General features: G+C 37.3%; 1 protein-coding gene across 9 annotated transcripts in view; it reads right to left on the reverse strand.

Moving 5' to 3' along the window:
* Window positions 1–20,595, reverse strand: part of BCLAF3 (BCLAF1 and THRAP3 family member 3) — a 61,523-nt gene that overhangs the window by 12,084 nt on the left and 28,844 nt on the right. For 8 of the 9 annotated variants that reach the window (XM_044377547.3, XM_026480214.4, XM_048213577.2 and 5 more), the window contains 6 exons: window positions 19,087–19,201; window positions 18,311–18,374; window positions 16,705–16,820; window positions 9,702–9,816; window positions 7,148–7,243; window positions 4,061–4,216 (listed from right to left, as the gene is read on the reverse strand). In XM_044377547.3, the coding sequence (XP_044233482.1) occupies window positions 4,061–4,216; window positions 7,148–7,243; window positions 9,702–9,816; window positions 16,705–16,820; window positions 18,311–18,374; window positions 19,087–19,201 (662 nt within the window). The remainder of the gene's footprint in view (window positions 1–4,060; window positions 4,217–7,147; window positions 7,244–9,701; window positions 9,817–16,704; window positions 16,821–18,310; window positions 18,375–19,086; window positions 19,202–20,595) is intronic. The other variant, XM_057310460.1, reaches the window with a different exon arrangement.

Here is a 20,595-nt window from a genome sequence, read left to right on the forward strand (position 1 = left end):
ATGTCTCTCTTCGCAGATGACATGATACTCTATATGGAAAACCCAAAAGAATCCACGCCCAAACTATTAGAAGTTATAGAGCAATTCAGTAATGTGGCGGGATACAAAATCAATACTCAGAAATCAGTTGCATTTCTATACATGAATAACGAGACCGAAGAAAGAGAAATTAGGGAATCCATCCCATTTACAATAGCACCAAAAACCATACGTTACCTTGGAATTAACTTAACCAGAGACGTAAAGGACCTATATTCTAGAAACTATAAATCACTCTTGAAAGACACTGAGGAAGACATAAAAAGATGGAAACATATTCCATGCTCATGGATCGGAAGAATTAACATAGTGAAAATGTCCATGCTACCCAGAGCAATCTACACTTTCAATGCTATCCCGATCAAAATACCAAGGATATTTTTCAAAGAACTGGAACAAATAGTCCTTAAATTTGTATGGAAACAGAAAAGGCCCCGAATCTCCAAGGAACTGTTGAAAAGGAAAAACAAAGCTGGAGGCATCACAATGCCGGATTTCGAGCTGTACTACAAAGCTGTGATCACAAAGACAGCATGGTACTGGCACAAAAACAGACACATAGACCAATGGAACAGAATAGAGAACCCAGAAATGGACCCTCGGCTCTTTGGGCAACTAATATTTGATAAAGCAGGAAAAAACATCCGGTGGGAAAAGGACAGTCTCTTCAATAAATGGTGCTGGGAAAATTGGACAGCTACATGCAAAAGAATGAAACTTGACCACTATCTCACACCATACACAAAAATAAACTCCAAATGGATGAAAGACCTCGATGTGAGACAGGAATCCATCAAAATTCTAGAGGAGAACATAGGCAGCAACCTCTATGACATCGGCCAAAGCAACCTTTTTCATGACACATCCCCAAAGGCAAGAGAAACAAAAGATAAAATGAACTTATGGGAATTCATCAAGATAAAAATCTTCTGCACAGCCAAGGAAACAGTCAAAAAAACTAAGAGGCAGCCCACGGAATGGGAGAATATATTTGCAAATGACACTACAGATAAAGGACTGGTATCCAAGATCTACAAAGAACTTCTCAAACTCAATACACGAGAAACAAATAAACAAACCAAAAAATGGGCAGAAGATTTGAACAGACACTTTTCCAATGAAGACATACAAATGGCTAACAGACACATGACAAAGTGTTCAAAATCATTAGACATCAGGGAAATTCAAATCAAAACCACACTGAGATACCACCTTACGCCAGTTAGAATGGCAAAAATTGACAAGGCAAGAAACAACAATTGCTGGAGAGGATGTGGAGAAAGGGGATCCCTCCTACATTGTTGGTGGGAATGCAAGTTGGCATAGCCACTCTGGAAAACGGTGTGGAGGTCCCTTAAAAAGTTAAAAATTGAGCTACCCTATGATCCAGCCATTGCACTACTGGGTATTTACCCCAAAGATACAGACGTAGTGAAGAGAAGGGCCATATGCACCCCAATGTTCATAGCAGCATTGTCCACAATAGCTAAATTGTGGAAGGAGCCGAGATGCCCTTCAACAGATGACTGGATTAAGAAGTTGTGGTCCAGGGGCGCCTGGGTGGCACAGCGGTTAAGCCTCTGCCTTCGGCTCAGGGCGTGATCCCGGCGTTATGGGATCGAGCCCCACATCAGGCTCTTCCGCTACGAGCCTGCTTCTTCCTCTCCCACTCCCCCTGCTTGTGTTCCCTCTCTGGCTGGCTGTTTCTATCTCTGTCGAATAAATAAATAAAATCTTTAAAAAAAAAAAAAAGAAGTTGTGGTCCATTTATACAATGGAATAATCCTCAGCTATCAGAAAGAACGAATTCTCAACATTTGCTGCAACATGGACGGCACTGGAGGAGATAATGCTAAGTGAAATAAGTCAAGCAGAGAAAGACAACTATCATATGATTTCTCTCATCTATGGAATGTAAGAACTAGGAAGATCGGTAGGGGAAGAAAGGGATAAAGAAAGGGGGGTTAATCAGAAGGGCGAGTGAAACATGAGAGACTATGGACTATGAGAAACAAACTGAGGGCCTCAGAGGGGAGGGGGGTGGGGGAATGGGATAGACCGGTGATGGGTAGTAAGGAGGGCACGTATTGCATGGTGCACTGGGTGTTATACGCAACTAATGAATCATCGAGCTTTACATTGGAAACCGGGGATGTACTGTATGGTGACTAACATAATATAATAAAAAATCATTAATTAAAAAAAATAAATAAAAAAAATAAACTGGCTCCTGTCTTTTTGACATGTGGCCATTTTATTATTATTATTATTATTATTATTATTATTATTATTAAAAAGAAAAAAAAGAAATGGGCACAGTGAGGCTAAGAAAAGAATGACTAAATGGCACAAGTTCAATGAGCACATAGAAACTGCAGGCTGAGGCAGACAGTCGAGCACTCAGGAACCCCCAGTCATCCAAAAACCGGAGGTAAAAGTGGAGTCAAAGGAAGATAACACAGGGGCGCCTGGGTGGCTCAGTCGTTAAGCTGAGGGCGTGATCCCGGCGTTCTGGGATCGAGCCCCACATCAGGCTCCTCCGCTGGGAGCCTGCTTCTCCCTCTCCCACTCTCCCTGCTTGTGTTCCCTCTCTCGCTGGCTGTGTCTCTGTCAAATAAATAAATAAAATCTTAAAAAAAAAAGGAAGATAACACAGAGCAAACAGAAGAGAAACCCAAGTACCTGAAACTCAACCTTGCAACTGAAAATAAGGCTTGCCTCAGCCTTTCTCCTTGAGTGGACATCAATGACTTGCTTCCCTGTGAACAGCCAGGCTGCCAACTGTGATTGGGGACAAAGACCTAGAAGATCTGCTGCAGAGAAACTTGCTACCCAAGACAGGAAGAAAAGCAGCAACTTAATTCAACAGTAGGGAGGTGTACAAGAGGGGAAAATGTGCCCAATTACATTCACATTTTTAAAGAAGAGATGGCTTTCATAACATCAATAACATCAAGAATAACATACAAGGTGAAATTAGAAACTTCGCCTAAAGTATTCAGTTAAAATTGGGGGATGGGGGAGCGCGGTGAGAGAAATTATAGAAGATACAGTTAACTCTAAAACTTAAAAAATAAAACAGTTGTCAATTCCATTCTACTAGTCCATCTTTCGAAAAATAAGTTTTACTAAAATCACTAAGCAAGCTCAGTGTAAAGGAAACATTTATGGTTAGAAAATTTATAAAACCACAGTTGGACTATTTGATAGCAACACTGGATACACATATATTTCTCAGAGAAAATGTAGCCCCAAATTAACAAAAATGAGTCAGAAAATTGGCAAACATGCCTCACTTAACTGATGTAATGCTATTGTTCTCATTTAAAATATATAGAATGTAATTTTATATCATATTTATGCTGCATTTTCAAATACCAACATGACATTTAAATAAAATCAATCCACAACTAAAAGAGAACAAAATTCAAATTATCAAGAAACTTTTTATTAACATTAAGAATTAGCACATGTGGCGATTGCTGCAAAGCGTTATGAATGTAATTACTACCACTGAATTGTATACTTAAAAATGGTTAAAATGGCAAATTTTATGTTATATGTATTTTATCACAATAAAAAACACATGAATGGGGGGAAAGAAAAATTAATGTATTTTGCAATTTATGTGCCCTTTTTATACAGTCAGTTCAATATTTTTTGGTACTTAGGTAATTCACATTGTATAAGGCTAAAATATACCAGTTAAAAGTCTTTACCTGAATTTCCATTTCAAAGATTAATCATACAACAGACATTCCAAAGTAAAAAGTTCAAACAGCTGACATATTCATAGTATTTGAGGCAAAACAGCAAAAAGCATTTCAACATTAAACAGTCTCACAACTCTATTACCATCACTCCTTGAACTTCTTCAACTATCATGCAATAAGAACATCTGTGAGATCTAGGTTGTAACTTGTCAAAATTAAATTAAAAAAAACACTTGATCTATTAAACAGAAATAATTTAGGAGTTCAAAAGTCACTCTACATTTTTAAATGACCATAATGCAACTAACCTTTTTTTTCCTCAGTAATTTTTCTCTGAATTTATTAGTGATAAATCCCCTTGGGCCAGCAAATCGTAAACGCTGATATTTAGCCTGAATGTATAAGCTCTTCTGTACTAGGCCTGATTTATAATGGGGCTGGAATCTGCCACCTCTAAAGTTGGTCTGTAAAGAAAAAAACAATTAAATGTAAAAACTACAGCTTCCAAATCTATTAGTATAAGAAATGGAAAAATGTCTGGTACTTGGAGCCACCCTTGATTCTAGGCACTACATATACTGAAAGGGAAGAGGTAATGATGGTTATAAAGTATGTTTTCTTCAAACTAGGCTCATAGTTTATTTTATATAATGATTTTCTAAATTTACATAAAAGCAATTGTTTAAAAGATTTTATTTATTTATTTGAGAGAGAGAGAGCATGAGCAGAGGGGGGGCAGAGGGAGAAGGAGAGAGGCAGCATACTCCTCGCTGAGCACAGAGTTCCACGACAGGGGGCTCGAGCCCAGGACCCTGAGATCATGACCTGCGCCGAAGTCAGATGCTCAAACAACTGAGCCACCCAGGCGCCCCTACATAAAAGCAATTTTAAAAACTAAGTTAAAAAAACTTGAAATTCTTTAAATTTATCATGTAAAAACAAATGCAACTTTTAAAAGTTTATCTAATGAGCTACAATTATCCTTCTTACTCATAACGAAATATATCAAATACCAAATTGGGGGAGGACATAAAGTATTAACATTTATTTAAGAATAAAAAACTCTCTCAACTGCACTTCTGTCAGTATCTTCAAGCCAATCTTTCTTTACCATAAAAATACCATCATAGCAAATATTTTCAAGGTAAGAATTTACACTGAAAAAGACCATTTCTTGCCCACACACCGCCTAGTATTACAACAGACATAAGAGAACAATGAATATTTGTTTGATTCCCATGTGGGAAATGTACAAATGGTATATTATAATGGAGTAATTATAAAAAACCAAGCATATTCCTCTTTCCAGAATTACTTAACAAATGGGTATGTCATACATAATGAAGCACACGACTTTATTTAAAAAAGCATTTATGCTAGGCCTATTTTCCAATTATTTTCTTAAGGCTACAAAAAATTTAGGTAAGACAGAATTAGAATGAGACACTATAGTTTCATTAAAACTACGCAAACGACGTATCAGAGCTAATCTTGAAATTCACACTGTTCATTTTTACATATATAATAAAGTGACTGCTATCTTGCTTTGAATTAGTCCATTAAAAAGCAAATTTTAATGAAATAGAAATAGAAAATCTAGAAAGGATTATTTCTTCTCCTTATTTTACTATAAGGAATTGTGAATTTCTAAACAATCATATAACATTACACAGCTTTAAAGATTGGTCAAAAGGAGAGATTATTGCATATATTTTTAAAAACATTTAAAAATAATTAATATTAAAGAACTTTCCCTTAAGAAGAAAGGGTAACAGGAAATAGGCCTTGTAAAGACCTTAGAAAAATACTACAAACAACTAAAACTGACCAACGACAAGAACAACATGTAGGAAGCACTCATATCAGAAAGCCCAGCTACATTGTCTCTAAGTTACACAGACATCACATTTTCAGTTGATTTTGTGGCTCATTACTCAAGAGATTAAAAGACAGTATAAAACAAGCTTATATTCTATGGCCATTGCTATTTTTGAAAACCTAATGTCACACCTGTTTTTAGGTACATGAAACACTGGCTAGAAGTGTTATCTGCACAACACCTTCAAATTGTGTTATTACAAATGAAAAAAACCTTTCAACATCTGGAAATTATGCCTCTCAACAAGGCAGGTATTAATAGAAGACCACTCAACTACCTCTTAGTCTATGGTTTGGGGACAGTTTATACTACCTTTATCTCATATTAATTTCCTCCTAATGAGCTAACTACTCTATCCAGCCTGCCTGCTACTTTCACAAAAAAGCCTAGATTATTTTCCTTTCTTTTGGCAGGGTGGGGAAAGAGATACTGTAGAGTTAAAAATATTAATAAAGTGGGGCACCTGGCTGGCTCAGTCAGTTAAGTGTCTGCCTTCAGCTCAGGTTGTGATCCCAGGGTCCTGGATCGAGCCCTGCATTGGGCTCCCTGCTCAATGGGGAGTCTGCTTCTTCCTCTTCCTCTGCCCCTACCCCGCCCCCCAGCTCATGCTCTCTCTCTTGCCCAAATAAATAAAATCTTCAAAAAAATATATTAATAAAGTACCTATCATAAGCAGGAAATTCAGGCAAAATGGATTTTAAAAGTATTCAACTTTTTTTTTAAAGATTTATTTATTTATTTGAGAGAGAGAGAGCACAAGTGGGGTGTAGGGTCAGAGGAAGAGGGAGAAGCAAACTCCCTGCTGAGCACAGAGCTCAATACAGGACTCAATCCCAGGACCCCAAGATCATGACCTGAGCCGAAGTCAGACGCTTAACTCACTGAGCCACCCAGGCACCCCAAAAAGTATGTCAACTTCTGAGAAAAAGGAGAGAGAAATATAGTACTTTATGCTATAATTCTTATTCCATATGTCTGTGGAATGAGGTGTTCTGAACAATTAATCATGTATATCAGACATAGCTGTACAATTAGAATGCAATGAAACAGGCTTTAACAAAGCTTACTGGACCAGAATCTTTCTCAGATGATGCAGAAGGCCTCTGAGGGTTGTACGGCTATGGACAGGATTTTTCAGTCTGTGAACCCTGGAAGCTACAAAGCTATGCATTTACATCTTAGAGGTAAAGGGGCAGGTCTGAAGAGGAGGTCTAGGACCTTATCTGTCTCCTCATCAAGAGCCACCCCATCTGCTTCTGTTTTATATATTTGTGTTTTCCATGTAATCTTTGAAAAAGGGTTCCAATGGTTAAAAAAATATCTGAAATTCAAGTCCTAAGGAAAAGGGTTATCATTAAACTGATTACAGTTAACTATCAATTTACGTTCAGAAATATTATTTTATAGCTACTATTTGAAATATCACAAAAGCAGCTTTTAATTTACTAACACTTAGAACATTATGTTCAAAGCATAAACCCAAAGCTAGAATTAGATGGAAAATAACATTCAATACCTTAATAGGTCTTCTAAAGCCTGTTGTGTTTTGACGTCTTCCCTCAACTCCAAAGGGTTTCTGAGTAATGGTGTCTTTTCTCTGTATAGTATAATTCTTCATGAAAAAAGTATTAGTATGGATTAATATATTTAAAGTTTATTTTTAAAAGTTCATCTTGCCATTTAAAAAATACAAGTTTGGGGCAGAGGACATGAATGGACATTTTTCCAAAGAAGACATATAGATGGCCAAAAGACACATGAAAAGATGCTCAACATCATTAATTATCAGGGAAATGCAAATTAACACCACAATGAGATACCACCTCACACCTGTCAGAATGGCTAGAATCAAAAACACTAGAAATAAGTGTTGGCAAGGGTGTGGAGAAAAAGGAACCCTCAGGCACTATTAGTGGGAATGCAAACTGGTGCAGCCACTGTGGAAAACAGTATGGAGGGTCCTCAAAAAATTAAAAATAGAAATACCATACAATCTAGCAATTCCAATACTGGGTATTTACGCAAAGAAAATGAAAATACTAATTCAAAAAGATATATGCACCCCAGTTTATTACAGCATTATTTACAATAGCCAAGATATGGAAGCAACCTAAGTGTCTATCAATAGATGAATGGATAAAGAAATATGGTATATACACAATGGAATATTACTTGGCCATAAAAAAGAATGAGCTCTTGCCATTTGCGACAACATGAATGGACCTAGAGGGTATTACGCTAAATTAAATCAGTCAGAGAAAGACAAATACCATATGACTTCACTTCTATGTGGAATATGAAAAACAAAACAAATGAATAAACAAACAAAAAGCAGAAAAAGATACAAAGATCTGATAGTTGCTGAAGGAGAGGGGGTGAGGAGATGGGCAAGATGGGTGAAAGGGTGTGGGCGATATAGGCTTGTTATGAAATGAGTAAGTCGTGGAATGAATAAGTCACAGAGAGGAAAGTTTCAGCATAGGGAATATTGTAAATGGTACTGTAATAATGTTGTGCAGTGACAGACAGCAGCTGCACTTATGGTGAACACAGCATAACACAAAGACTTCTTAATTCACTGTGTTGGGCACCTGAAACTAATATAACACAGTGTGTCAACTACACTTCAATAAAAAAAATTTAAATTTTAAAAAAATAACACATTTTAAATGTATAGGATTAAGAACACAAAACATGTAGCATGTAGCTTAGCTGTAGGAACATATATACATCTTCCTTCAAGTAACGCATGCTAGCTTGTGAAGGGCTAGTTTAATTCATGAATGTGAGAAGTATACAAAAATATTCCTGTATAACACAATGTGTGACTTTTGGAAAATGGACTATACATCTAGTATTTATTCAGGCATCCAGGAAAGAACCAAACCGTTGCTAAAGAGTTCCCACTGCCTAAGAAGAAAACAAATTCTCAATACTGCAGGAGGCAGATTTTGCTGACTCGGATAACTGATTTGGAGGTGACGCTCCTGCCATGATTAGGAAAGTATCAAAAGTCAGAGTATTAAGACTGTAACTGCAAAGGACTGGAATCCTTTAATGGGAACAGAAAAGATGGGGCCCATTCTGAAGTTTCTTTTTTCCAAAATCAAGTCTTATAACCTTCTATTCATTCCATTTGCTATTCCATTTGCTGCACTTCTCACAAATCTTCCTCTTTCACACCTTTATTTCTCTTTTTTTTCTTGAAAAAAATCATATAAAACCCTTTACATAGCAGTCATGTATGTAATGAGTCACATGTAATGAGAGGAGACTTTGGAGGACTGTGGTAAGAAAGGGTGTATTTTGCAAGTGAAGGGATGTGAATCACTGAGGCTCAGCAGGAGGACTGTACCAGACAACTTCTGACCAGGCTCCCAGTGAGCCACACCCTCTAGTATCCAGGCCGCTATGTCATCCCCTGTCCCTTGAGTGTGAGCCAGACCTAGTGACTTGCTTCTTATAAGCAGAGTGTGATAGAAGTGATAGAACATCACTTCTGAGATTAGATTACAAACAGACTCTGGCTTCCAACTTTCTAGATGTCACTTGTTTGCTCTTATTTCAAAAGCCAGCTGCCATATTTTGAACTGTCTTATCAAAGGGGAGATCTTTAGAGAGAGATTAGTGGTTAGCTAGGGGTGGGAACAGGGAATAACTAAACAAGCACGAGGAGTATTACTGGGAGTCATGAAAAGGTTATAAAACTGGATTATGCTGATGGTTACATATCTTGGTAGATTTATAAAAAATCATTAAATTGTATACCTAAAATGGGTGAACATTTTATGGTAAGTAAATTATATCTTAATAAAGTTGTTCTCAAAAAATCTTAAGAAAAAAATCTTAAGAAAGCTAGTACTATAATAAATGAAATAAAATCCTACTAAATCAGAAATAACTATTTCCTCTGTCGCAAGTATAAGACAACAGAATATTAACATTGAACAATAGAATCATAACATGTACTTAATGAACAGTTAGAAAAATACTGGTGATCTCTATACATATAGATATATGTGAGGAGAATGGAGTGTACAAAAATGAAAAATTTGGAACTGCAATCTTACCATGTGAGGTTTCTGAATAAATTTTCTAAAATTTGATTTTATAAAACCTGTAGGTTTTTGGAATTCCTCAACTTGAGTATTCTTCAACCTCGAAAAACTAGAATGCTCATCATTCCTAATAAAATGAAAGAGACAAAATAAGAATATTTTATTAGTTTACCTTTACCCAATAAGTAAAAAAGAGAAATCAAATTGCTCCCTTCAGAGACAATTAAAGCAGTACAACAGTAAAAACAAACAATCAACAACAAACCTCAAAGATCTATCACTACTAAAATTATAAGTGAAATAATAGTTATCAGGGCTAAAACTTTCGTTTTTCAACAAATATTATTTAGCTAAGTTGAAAGTCAGCAACTGGAGGAAACAGGGATTGGACCACGGTTCTCAACCTGGGGTCCAAGGACAGGTTTCCTGGGAGTAGTATCCTCCTGAAACCATATGTGGAATGTGTTTTCCAAGGGAAAATCATCACTGCTCTTGAGACTTTGGCAGCACTGGGCCATCCCCCTTGCTGACAGACTTTTATTAATGAAAGCACCAGAGACAAAGAATATGACTGGCTCAGGTCCCCTCACTGGCAGAGCTGAGACCTCTGTTACTGCTGGGCCACAGGAGCAAAGGATAGCTCCCCTCTCCTGTCATCATAGTGTCCAGAGGCCACTAAGTCCTTTTCTCAGGCAGCCAGACCTGGGAGGGAAGGTCCTTCCTTGGGCTTCTCTTCTGATGGTGGGGCCTCACTTTCATAGCCCTCAGGCAGTCCTCTCCCTGTCACATCCCACATCTCCCCACAATATTCCTCAGACTTTCCTGCTCTGTAGTGAACAAACTGCTCACTGCCTCGGCCCTGCCTCAACCCTTTCCATGGGTCCCCCACTGACATCGGGATAAAATCCACACTCCTCATCATGATCTTCAAGGCCCTTGCTGCTCTGGCCCTTGCTGTCTCACCGGTCGCTTTGTTCCCATCCCCCCCACATGCACACTGGGCATTGGAAACATTTAGGCACGTGCAGTTCCCAACACACACAATTTCTCCTGCTTCCTCAAGTTTGCATGAGCAATCCCTTCTGTTGTAATTTCCTTTGACTTAGATCAACTTCAAGATTTAGCTCCAACTGCACTGTTCCAGGAAGACTTTTCCAGACCCCTATGAGGTAGACTAGATACTCCTGCTATGTGCACATGAAGCATTTGGGGGTCTTCACACTTATCACTCATGTTTGTAAATGCTGGTGCACCTGCCTGTCTTACCCAGCAAGCCGTGATCTCTTCACAGGAGGAACTGTGGGTGGTTCATTTCGTGGCCCCACAGTTTTGACCCCCAAACCTGACATGGAATAACTACTCAGGGTATTATGAAATGTTAAAAACTCTCATGTTCTGTCAAAATGCTCATGATATGATAGTAAGTCAAAAGAGTAGGGTGCAAAGCTGTATTTGGAGGATAATTTTTTAAAAAAAATTTTTTGTGGGTGTATCTGGCTGGCTCAATTGGTAGAGCAATTGACTCTTGATCTCGGGGTCATGAGTTTGAGCCCCACATTGGGTGTGGAGCCTACTTTAAAAAGAAGATTTTTTATTTTTATTTATTTTTAAAGATTTTATTTATTTATTTGAGAGAGAGTGAGAGAGAGCATGAGAGCAGGGTTAGGGGCAGAGGGAGAAGCAGACTCCCTGCTGAGCAGGGAGCCTGATGCAGGGCTGGATTCTGGGACTCCAGGATCATGACCTGAGCCGAAGGCAGCTGCTTAGCCGAGTCAGCCACCCAGGAGCCCCAAGATTTTTTATTTTTAAGCAATCTCTATACCTAATGTGGGGCTCGAACTCACAACCCAGAGACCAAGAGTCACATGTTCTACTGACTGAGCAAGCCAGGTGCCCCAAGGATAATTTTAATTATTTAAAATATACTACATATATGCCCAGAAAAAATAAATGACAGGAAATGTATTAACAGTGGTCATCTCTGACTCATGAAATTAAGAATGCCTTATAGTTTTATTTTTATACTTTATTATATACTTCCAAATGTTTGCCATTAGCATATACTACTGCTTTTATAAATAAAACAACGGACTTTTAAAAATCCTCTTTGCAAAGCATATATCTGATAACAGAGTAATGTCCAGAATATATAAAGAACTCTTCACATATCAATAATAAAAATATAATAATCCAATTTAAAACATGGGCAAAGGATTTAAATAGGTATTTCTCCAAAGAAGACACACAAAAGGCACATGAAAAGATGCTCAACGTCATTAGCCATTAGGGAAATGCAAATCGAAACCACAATGAGATAACATTTTATACCTACTAGGATGGCTACAATCAAACAGATGCCACCGATGTTCCTAACAGCATCATTTACAATAGCCAAAAGATGGAAACAAATGAAATGTCCCAAACCAGAAAAATGGACAAATAAATGTGGTATATACAATGGAATATTATTCAGCCTTATGAAGGAGTGAAATATTTTTAAAAATGAAATTCTGACACATGACGCAACATGGATGAAAACATTATCCTAAGTGAAACAAGCCAGACACAAAAGGACAATTAATGCACGATTCCATGTATATATATGAGGTACCTAGAATAGGCACCTCATATAGAATAAATTAATAGAATTTAATAGAATAAATTCACAGAGATAGAAAGGATAGAGGTTACCAGGGACTGGGAGCAAAGGGGATAGGGAGTTACTCTTTACATGGTATAAAGTTTTTGTTTGAGAAAAAATTCTGGAAGTGGATAGTGTGGATGGTTGCACAACACTGTCAATGTACTTAATGCCAATGCACCATACATTTAAAAATGGTTAAAATAGTAAAATTTATTATATGTATATTTTGCCACAATAAAAAATTTAAGCCTTTTGATATTTGATTTGTGACCAGGCAAAAGAGTGTCCAAGTTAAAGAAACTACTTCCCAGCCTCACTGCAGCTAGGTATGGTCATGAGACTAAATTTTGACCAATGTTGCTAAAGCTGCATGTATAAACTCCACAAAGACTTTAAAGACAAGCCTAGAATATGGACATGATGGCCAGGGCACAAACACCCATCCTGGACCATGAGGCAGACACCACGTGCAGAGGATATCTGAGAAGCAAGATCTAAGGAGGCCGGTTTCCTGATGGGTCTACTCTACCTACTATGCTCTGACTTCCTGACTGTCATCTTTTTCTACATGAGAAGGACATGATTTTTCTTTTGCTCTTACAATTCTCTACCCAGCATCCAGGGTGAATCTTTTAAAATTTAAATGAGATTATATTTCTTCTTGGGTTAGAACCCAAAATGTTTTGTAATCTCACTCAGAATAAAATACAAAGTCATCATGTCCTCCAAGGTTCTTTGCAATCTGGCCTCACCTACTTACTCTCTTCCTTTCCCACTGTGTTATAATCTTATTGGTCTGCTTTCTAGTCCTTAAGCAGGAGTAAGCATGATCCTGCCTGAGGGTCTTCGCCTTTGCAGTTCCCTCTCTTAAAATACTAACCCCCCAAAAAACCTTATGACTAACTCCCTCACTTAATTCACATCCCTGCTTAATTAAAAAAAAAAATCCTGGGGCGCCTGGGTGGCGCAGTCGTTAAGCATCAGCCTTCGGCTCAGGGCGTGATCCCAGCGTTCTGGGATCGAGTCCTACATCAGGCTCCTCCGCTAGGAGCCTGCTTCTTCCTCTCCCACTCCCCCTGCTTGTGTTCCCTCTCTCGCTGGCTGTCTCTCTCTGTCAAATAAATAAATAAAATCTTTTTAAAAAAATTTTTTTAAAAATCCTAAGAGCATTCCATAACTACCTAAATAAAATCACACCACATGTATCACTCTGTCCTATTAAGTTTCCTCTTCTGCCTTACTTTCACCTATCACTCACCAACATATATTTATTTATTTTCTCCTACCATTAAACTGTAAGCTCAATGAGGACAAGGACTTTGTGTATACTTTTTCACTGTATGTTTTCTATACCCTGTGTAGCTAAAAGTAAAGGCTCTGCAGTCTGATGTCCTCTCAAAGTCTACTGATTTTATTTTGAAGCTGCTTTATCCCCCACACACCATGCCTATATATACAGCACAACACCTTGGTAATATTAAGTATGGAACTTAGTAACAGGGGATATGAGAGGGAGAAAGAGTGGGTCAGGAGAAGACATGGAGATATTAGGGTAAGAGATTATTCAAAAGTGGGAGAAAAAAGAGAGAATAGGGTCTTCAAGACTAGACAGAATGTCCAAGCATTAGGCTTGCTTGGGAAAGATTACCTTATGTATTAGGGAATAAATACTAATCAAGGCTTAAATGCATTACAATGTAAGTATCCTCTGTCCGGATCTACTCCTTTGCAAAGTCTTCATTCATTCAACAGCTCTGAATTGAGCTCAAGGCAGTGGGGATACAATGGTGGGCAAACATACACGCAGACCTTGCATATAACTGACGGGAAAAAAAGATCACACAGGTGGGAAATTGCTACATCCTGTGATTAATGATTTCATATTTCATTTCTTCTGAATTTCTACAGATATCTAAATACTGACTTGACTAAACAGGTTTATGCAAGAATAGTAACAAGATCAATTTCATAGACTGAATTTTTGAGACAAAAGTATAAAATCAACAGTTTCTTTCTTATTTTAAGAAGGAAGTCAAATTAGGATAAAGATAAAGGTTCTAAATGATTTTTTTCTAAATCCTTTTTTTTTTTTTGAAAAGATGAACAATACCAAGTGCTGGTGAGGATGTGAAGAAACTGGCACATTCATACACTGCTGATGGGAATGTAAAATGAGGCAGCCATTGTGGAAAAGTGTCTGGTAGTTCATCAAGAAGTTAAACACAGAATTATCAAAGGACCCAGCAATTCCAACCCTAAGCAGATACCCAAGAGAAATGAAAACATATGTCCACACAAAAACTTGCACGTGAATATTCACAGCACCATAATTCACCATAGCCCAAAAGTGGAAAGAACTCAAATATCCACCAACTGATGAGGGGATAAACAAAATATGGTTATCCATACAATGGAATATTATTCAGCCATAAAAGGAATATTCATGCTACAACATGAAGCAATTTTGAAAACAATATGCTACATGAAAGAAGTGAGTCACAAAAGACCTCATGTTATATGACTGCATTTATATAAAATGTCCAGAACAGGAAAATCCACAGAGACAGAGAGTAGGTTAGTGGTTGCTGGGGGCCTGGGGGAGGGAGAAATAGGGAATGACAACTAATGGTTACAGGGCTTCTTTGTGGAGTGGTGAAAATGTTCTGGAATTAGACAGTGGTGACAACTGCACAACTTTGTGAATATAGTAAAAATCAGTAAATTCACTTTGAAAGGACGAATTTTATGGTCAGTAATATCTCAATTAAAAAAATTCTCATGGCTCCACTATGCCACACCAGCTATCCAACACAAATAAATGAAGTCCAACACACCCAGCAGAAGACACTGCAGAAAGATATCTTTGCATGCTATGCACCATCTTCAAAGCAAACATTAATAATACTTCATGCTGACCAGCTACTCTGCACCTTACACCTGACACTTCAGTTAATCTTCACTATCACCGTGAGGTAAATAGAATTCTCATCTGTATTTGATGTATGAGGAAATAAAGATTAAATAACTTGCCTCAGATCAGTCACATAACTAGGTGTCTACAGAGCCAGGTGTGAGGTGCAACTCCAGGGCTCAAGCCCTTTCTCACCTCAAAGGGTGAATATACATTCTGAAGCATTACATGGTTTTTATAAAATGCTGATTATCTTAAATCTGGTTTAAAAATCCTCTTTCTTGGCATACTGAGTTTCTTACACTTGCTGAGTTAAGAAAAGCATGAGAGAGAGCTTATGTCACTGAAGAGCACAATCATGCTGTGTCATATTAGAAACTGGAGACTTTCACCCACCAAGGGATGAGATTTTAACTATTTTATTTTCAGTTGTTTTATATGCCTCAACACATAGTTTCGCTATCTTTTAATGAGTCCCAAACTTATTATCAGCATTAAGTCCAGTTTTAAATAAGCTCCACGTATTGTGACTAAGACCTAGTTAGCCACAGACCTGATTTAAAAGTCTAGTCAATTATCTTAGTAATTTGATATTAAGGGATATGGAAAGAGAATTAGCACTGGCCCTTCCTATTCACACAGTCCTGCTTTCTGAGAGATCCAAATAGTCTGAAGAACTTTGGGTGGAATAGAAATTTTGTCCTATTCAATTATACCTCATAATCATACAGGGTCCCAGAGTTGCCATGAATCCCACATAGTTTTTAGAACTAGAGATAAATTGGGGCCAATCTAGAATACTCAGAGCCCCAAAAAAGAAGTACAGAGTTGGGGAAGAAAAACAAGGGTCTACTGATAATCAATTTGCCATGCATGCCTTAAGTACTTTGCCGGTGCCAGCTCATTTAATATTTCTAACCTGTCCACATCATAAATTAGTTCTAGAGCAAAGAGCTTATAAAATGGCAGAGGTGGGATTCCGACTCCTGTCTCCTCCACATCTTCTACTACCCCTGCCTCTGCTTCATGGACAGACATCCATAAAGAGTTCCAAAAGAGAACTGTATTGACCTCAGGAAATTCTGTAATATTCAAAGAGTACCAGAATCTAAAGCGCAGAATACGTTAGAGTTTCAATGAGGTTGAGTCAAACAGTCCATAAACTTGAAGGTCCTGATTATTAGCACCTGCTAATAATCAAAAAGCAGTTACACTCTTTTCTAGAATTACAAAGACCTCAAATACTCACCTACCCCTGAGTTTTTGTTGTTTCAATCAAACAGCATATGATGATCACTGAATAACTTTGAAACATTTTAAAAGATTTCACTTAAACATATAAAATGGATTTGAAGGATTAAATCCCTACACTAAAATGAAAATCATCACACACAAAAATTGAAAAATACGCTAAAACCAAAAGCTCCCTGATAATAGGATGTTTTTCATCTACTGATTACCTCTCTGCAGCACTAGCTATGTGAAAAATGTGCTCATCTTCATTCTGTAACCGTTCTTTTCTCCTTCTTTCAATGTCATGTCGTAGATCATTTGGATCTATTATTTTGACCAGAGTCTGAGGAATTTTGACAGAAGACAAACCATTCACATTACTGTTAGTTGCACAAAGACCATATCTAATAAGAACCTTAAGTAAAAGTCCTAAATAAGTTACCTTGTATTCACCCTGCTAATGGTACTGTAAATCGATTAAAATATTTTGAGACACAACTGACAATGCACAGACAGAAAAGTTCATAACAGTGAACCAGGAATCCTACCTCTGGGACTCTAACCCAAAGAAAAGGCTATCTACCCAAATATATTCAAAGTGCTATATTTAAAATCATCAAAAAATGAAAGCAACTTAATGTAAAATAAATTTATAGGAGAAGGGAAGAATGAATTCATGGGAAATTTAAGTCAAAGTAATAACGCACAAACATTTAAATTATGGTTAATATAGGCTATGTGGAAGTCAACATGAAAAAAAATTACTGAGAAAAGTTAATTAAAATTTAAAAAGCTTCAATCATAAAAAGTCATGGGAAGCTCAGAAATTTTACATAAAAGCAACATTATTAAGTAAAAAGCAAAAAGCATCTGAAACTAATATACTATGATAGCAGCTATGTTAAAATGCCAGATGTAAGACTGCCAAATGATCAAATGATATTTGATGTTAAGTGGTTGAGTTAGAGGTGATTTTTCAAATTTTCTATGAGTTGATTACAGTATTTTGATGAATAGAAATTCTCCGAAAATAGCACCTATTCAATAAACCAACCTACCTCTGTAAGTTTAATAAAAATTATAACCATTCACAAGTGAAAAAATTATTTACATATTCTATCAGAAATGTATTAAAACCATTCCTCTACAGAAACACTTTATTCTCAGTGAATACACTAGCAGTTCTTTGAGAACCTGATATACTTCTAAAACGAAAGCCAATTTTCTTGCCCCCCCCCACCCTGACTAGTCCACAGAGTTTTTCTAATTAGCAAAGAAATGGGTGGGGGGATGTACGGGTTAAGGACGTACTGGCTGGGAATACAATGCATGGCAATACACAAATTCAGTATTATTTCCATTATTTTGCTAGTTCATATTCCACAGAATTTTTCATACATTCTACAGCAAACAGAAGGGCAGTATCAAATTAAACTAAGTTCCTCTGCATTCATCCATGTACGATTTTAAAAAATATATTCCACATGACTGCTTGGGAAAAAATGTAGGTATCAAACATACTTTCCACAAGCTTTACAGTGTGAAGTTTTGGAATGAATATTAAACGCTATAACTGTAGGTCAATTTTACAAAGCTGTTACCCTTAGGGACTGTCTCTCTTAGGGAATATTTTTGTCTTTTGTCAGTGTTCTCTCTGCAACCTGGCCAGTAACTAGAACCTTTGGAGAGCTTTGTAAATTTCAGATTCCTGGGTCTCAATCCTTCTTTCTCATCTACTTAAATCCCTTTTTTTTACTCTCTATTACCAGTTCGCTTTTCCATCAATATGCCAACAATATGATAATCTTTCAGCAAAAAATTGTATTCACTTACCTGTTCTGGTTCATATACCATAGTTTGTTTATTCTGAAGCTCAGCCAAAGACATATCTATTCTCCTAAAATAATAAAGGCATATTATAATTAAATAATTATGTTATACACTGATACCTTGATTCCATTACTAGAGAATGGAATTTGAAATAAAGTTGGTGTGTCTTGGAGGAAGCAAAAGAAACCCACTACCAGATGGGTTTTCATCTACACGGCAGTCTCCCAGGACATACATATCCTGTGAACAACATCACAGTGACGCCTTAGTGGTTCTCAAATCACTAGTCTGTGTAACCTTAAACTTTGCTCCGGTGATCTACTGCATTCTAACATTGATTCAGCTCAGCTCGCAAGACAGGGCACACCACCTGCTCGGACAGGTGCCAGCAGAAGAAGACATAGGTTTCATCCGGCTGCCCTCAGAACAGCCATTTCTGACCACATGAAGCAACCCATGATTTCAATGGCTCGACAATTGTCTTTCATTCTTCCAGTGATAACTTCAGTAGGCAATTACTATAGACACAGCAGAATCAAAGTTAGGTAGGTAAAGATTGTCAAAGTCCTACACATTTAAACAATGCTACTCAATGGCTTTAATACAACCTATTCCATCAAAGTGCACTGGCCCAGTACCTGCTTGGGTTAGTCCTGGCTTTTAGGTAGGAAATGCAGTCCTCCTAGAGTCTACAGCAAGCCCAGAAGGCAGCACCTTCCCAAATCTGTTCTGAGGCTTAATCCCATGAGTTAAATGGGCATACAATAATCAATCATTACCTGTGAATTTCTGGATCTGAATTCAATTTAATTTCATTTACATCTGCAGCTTGTGTATCTCGCATTTTTGAAAAACGCTCATGTAGAGTAATGTCAGGTGATGGAAAATAATTTGCTGAAAAAGGAAACAAAGAGTTTTATCTCAGTGTAAAACTGATTCCACTTAAAAGATTACATATAAGCACAGGAAGAAGGAACTGTTAAAAAAGTCCAATCTGTTTTCTCTTGAAAATATGTGGGACCTAAACTTATTCCACAGACTAATTTGCAGCGTTCACATGCTCCCCCAAGCCTAAGCAACAGTACAGAAATGCCTGACTTATGAACGCAAGGATTCTGTTTCTATTTGACATGCCTGCTTATTTGTTGGGGGAAAAGATAGTGGCTCTCTCAAAGTGAGGACCTTTCTTCTCCCAGGTAAGACCTTAGTATACTGGCAAGTAAAGATGGTACAGAGTTTTACAGTTCACCTAGAATAAAAAATAAAAACAACCCTGAAACATCAAAACAGTTCTGAACAAATGCTAAATGTTGTTTACATATCACAGAAGGAGTCCTACTGCCATTGTACCTTAATTAACATCATCTGAAGTTCGTGAAGACGTTATGAAATCAGCTATGCTACAAGGCTTTTAACATGATAGAAAGAAAGATAATACACTTGACCCATCAGAATGCTACTCAAGCAGTCCTTTTCCCTAACTTACTGTTACTGTTTTGGGACAATCTCCTGGATTTTTCTGCAATACCATCTCCCTTTCTGCCAAGAATCACACTTCCTCTGGGTGAGAGGGGCTGGAACTGAGAAGGTGAACTGTTTCAGACAAATTGCATGCTTCAAAGTAAGTATGTGCCTTAGTTTGAGGGATGCAGAGAAAATAATCTGTTTTCAAAATATGTTGCATGAAAGTAAAAAATGAAGTCAGTGCAAATATTCAGTAAGAAATATAAAATAAAAATTTTGAAATTCTTGAAGGTCTCCAGTTTATTATACCCATGATTGCTTTATTATACAGCATCCATGAAGAAAGTTGTTCTACGTGACTGAATTTTCCAAGTAATGGAAACTGGCCAGAAGCTAAAACGAGACAATTTAATGCAAATATTTTAAGTATTTGTGATGCAACTCCCTGATGCCATAAAGTATGCCAAATCAAACGGGAATCTTTTATGAATCACTTCATGTTCACCCTTATGGAGCAAAGGCCCAGCAATCCCCTCAGGGGACTTTAAGAATATCACCACAATACCTAGACTTCCAGAGTTCTTGTCAAGTTTCATATACGGTGTTTGTTGCTTCCTCCTTCCTGTTTGGTTATCAGTTATTGTTTCTTGAGACTCTCAGTAGTCCTGTGTCTTGCAGCAGCCAACCTCTCCCTTTCTGACTTTCAATTTGTAATCTACTATGAGTTGAAGTACCAGGTTATTGGAACAACACATGAAGAACGAGGCTTGAATTAATACCTTACACTCTCTGTAACAGATTTTCTTATTAATGACCTAATATAT

Source organism: Ursus arctos, chromosome X, assembly GCF_023065955.2.
Source record: "Ursus arctos isolate Adak ecotype North America chromosome X, UrsArc2.0, whole genome shotgun sequence".
Classification (NCBI taxonomy): Eukaryota; Metazoa; Chordata; class Mammalia; order Carnivora; family Ursidae; genus Ursus; species Ursus arctos.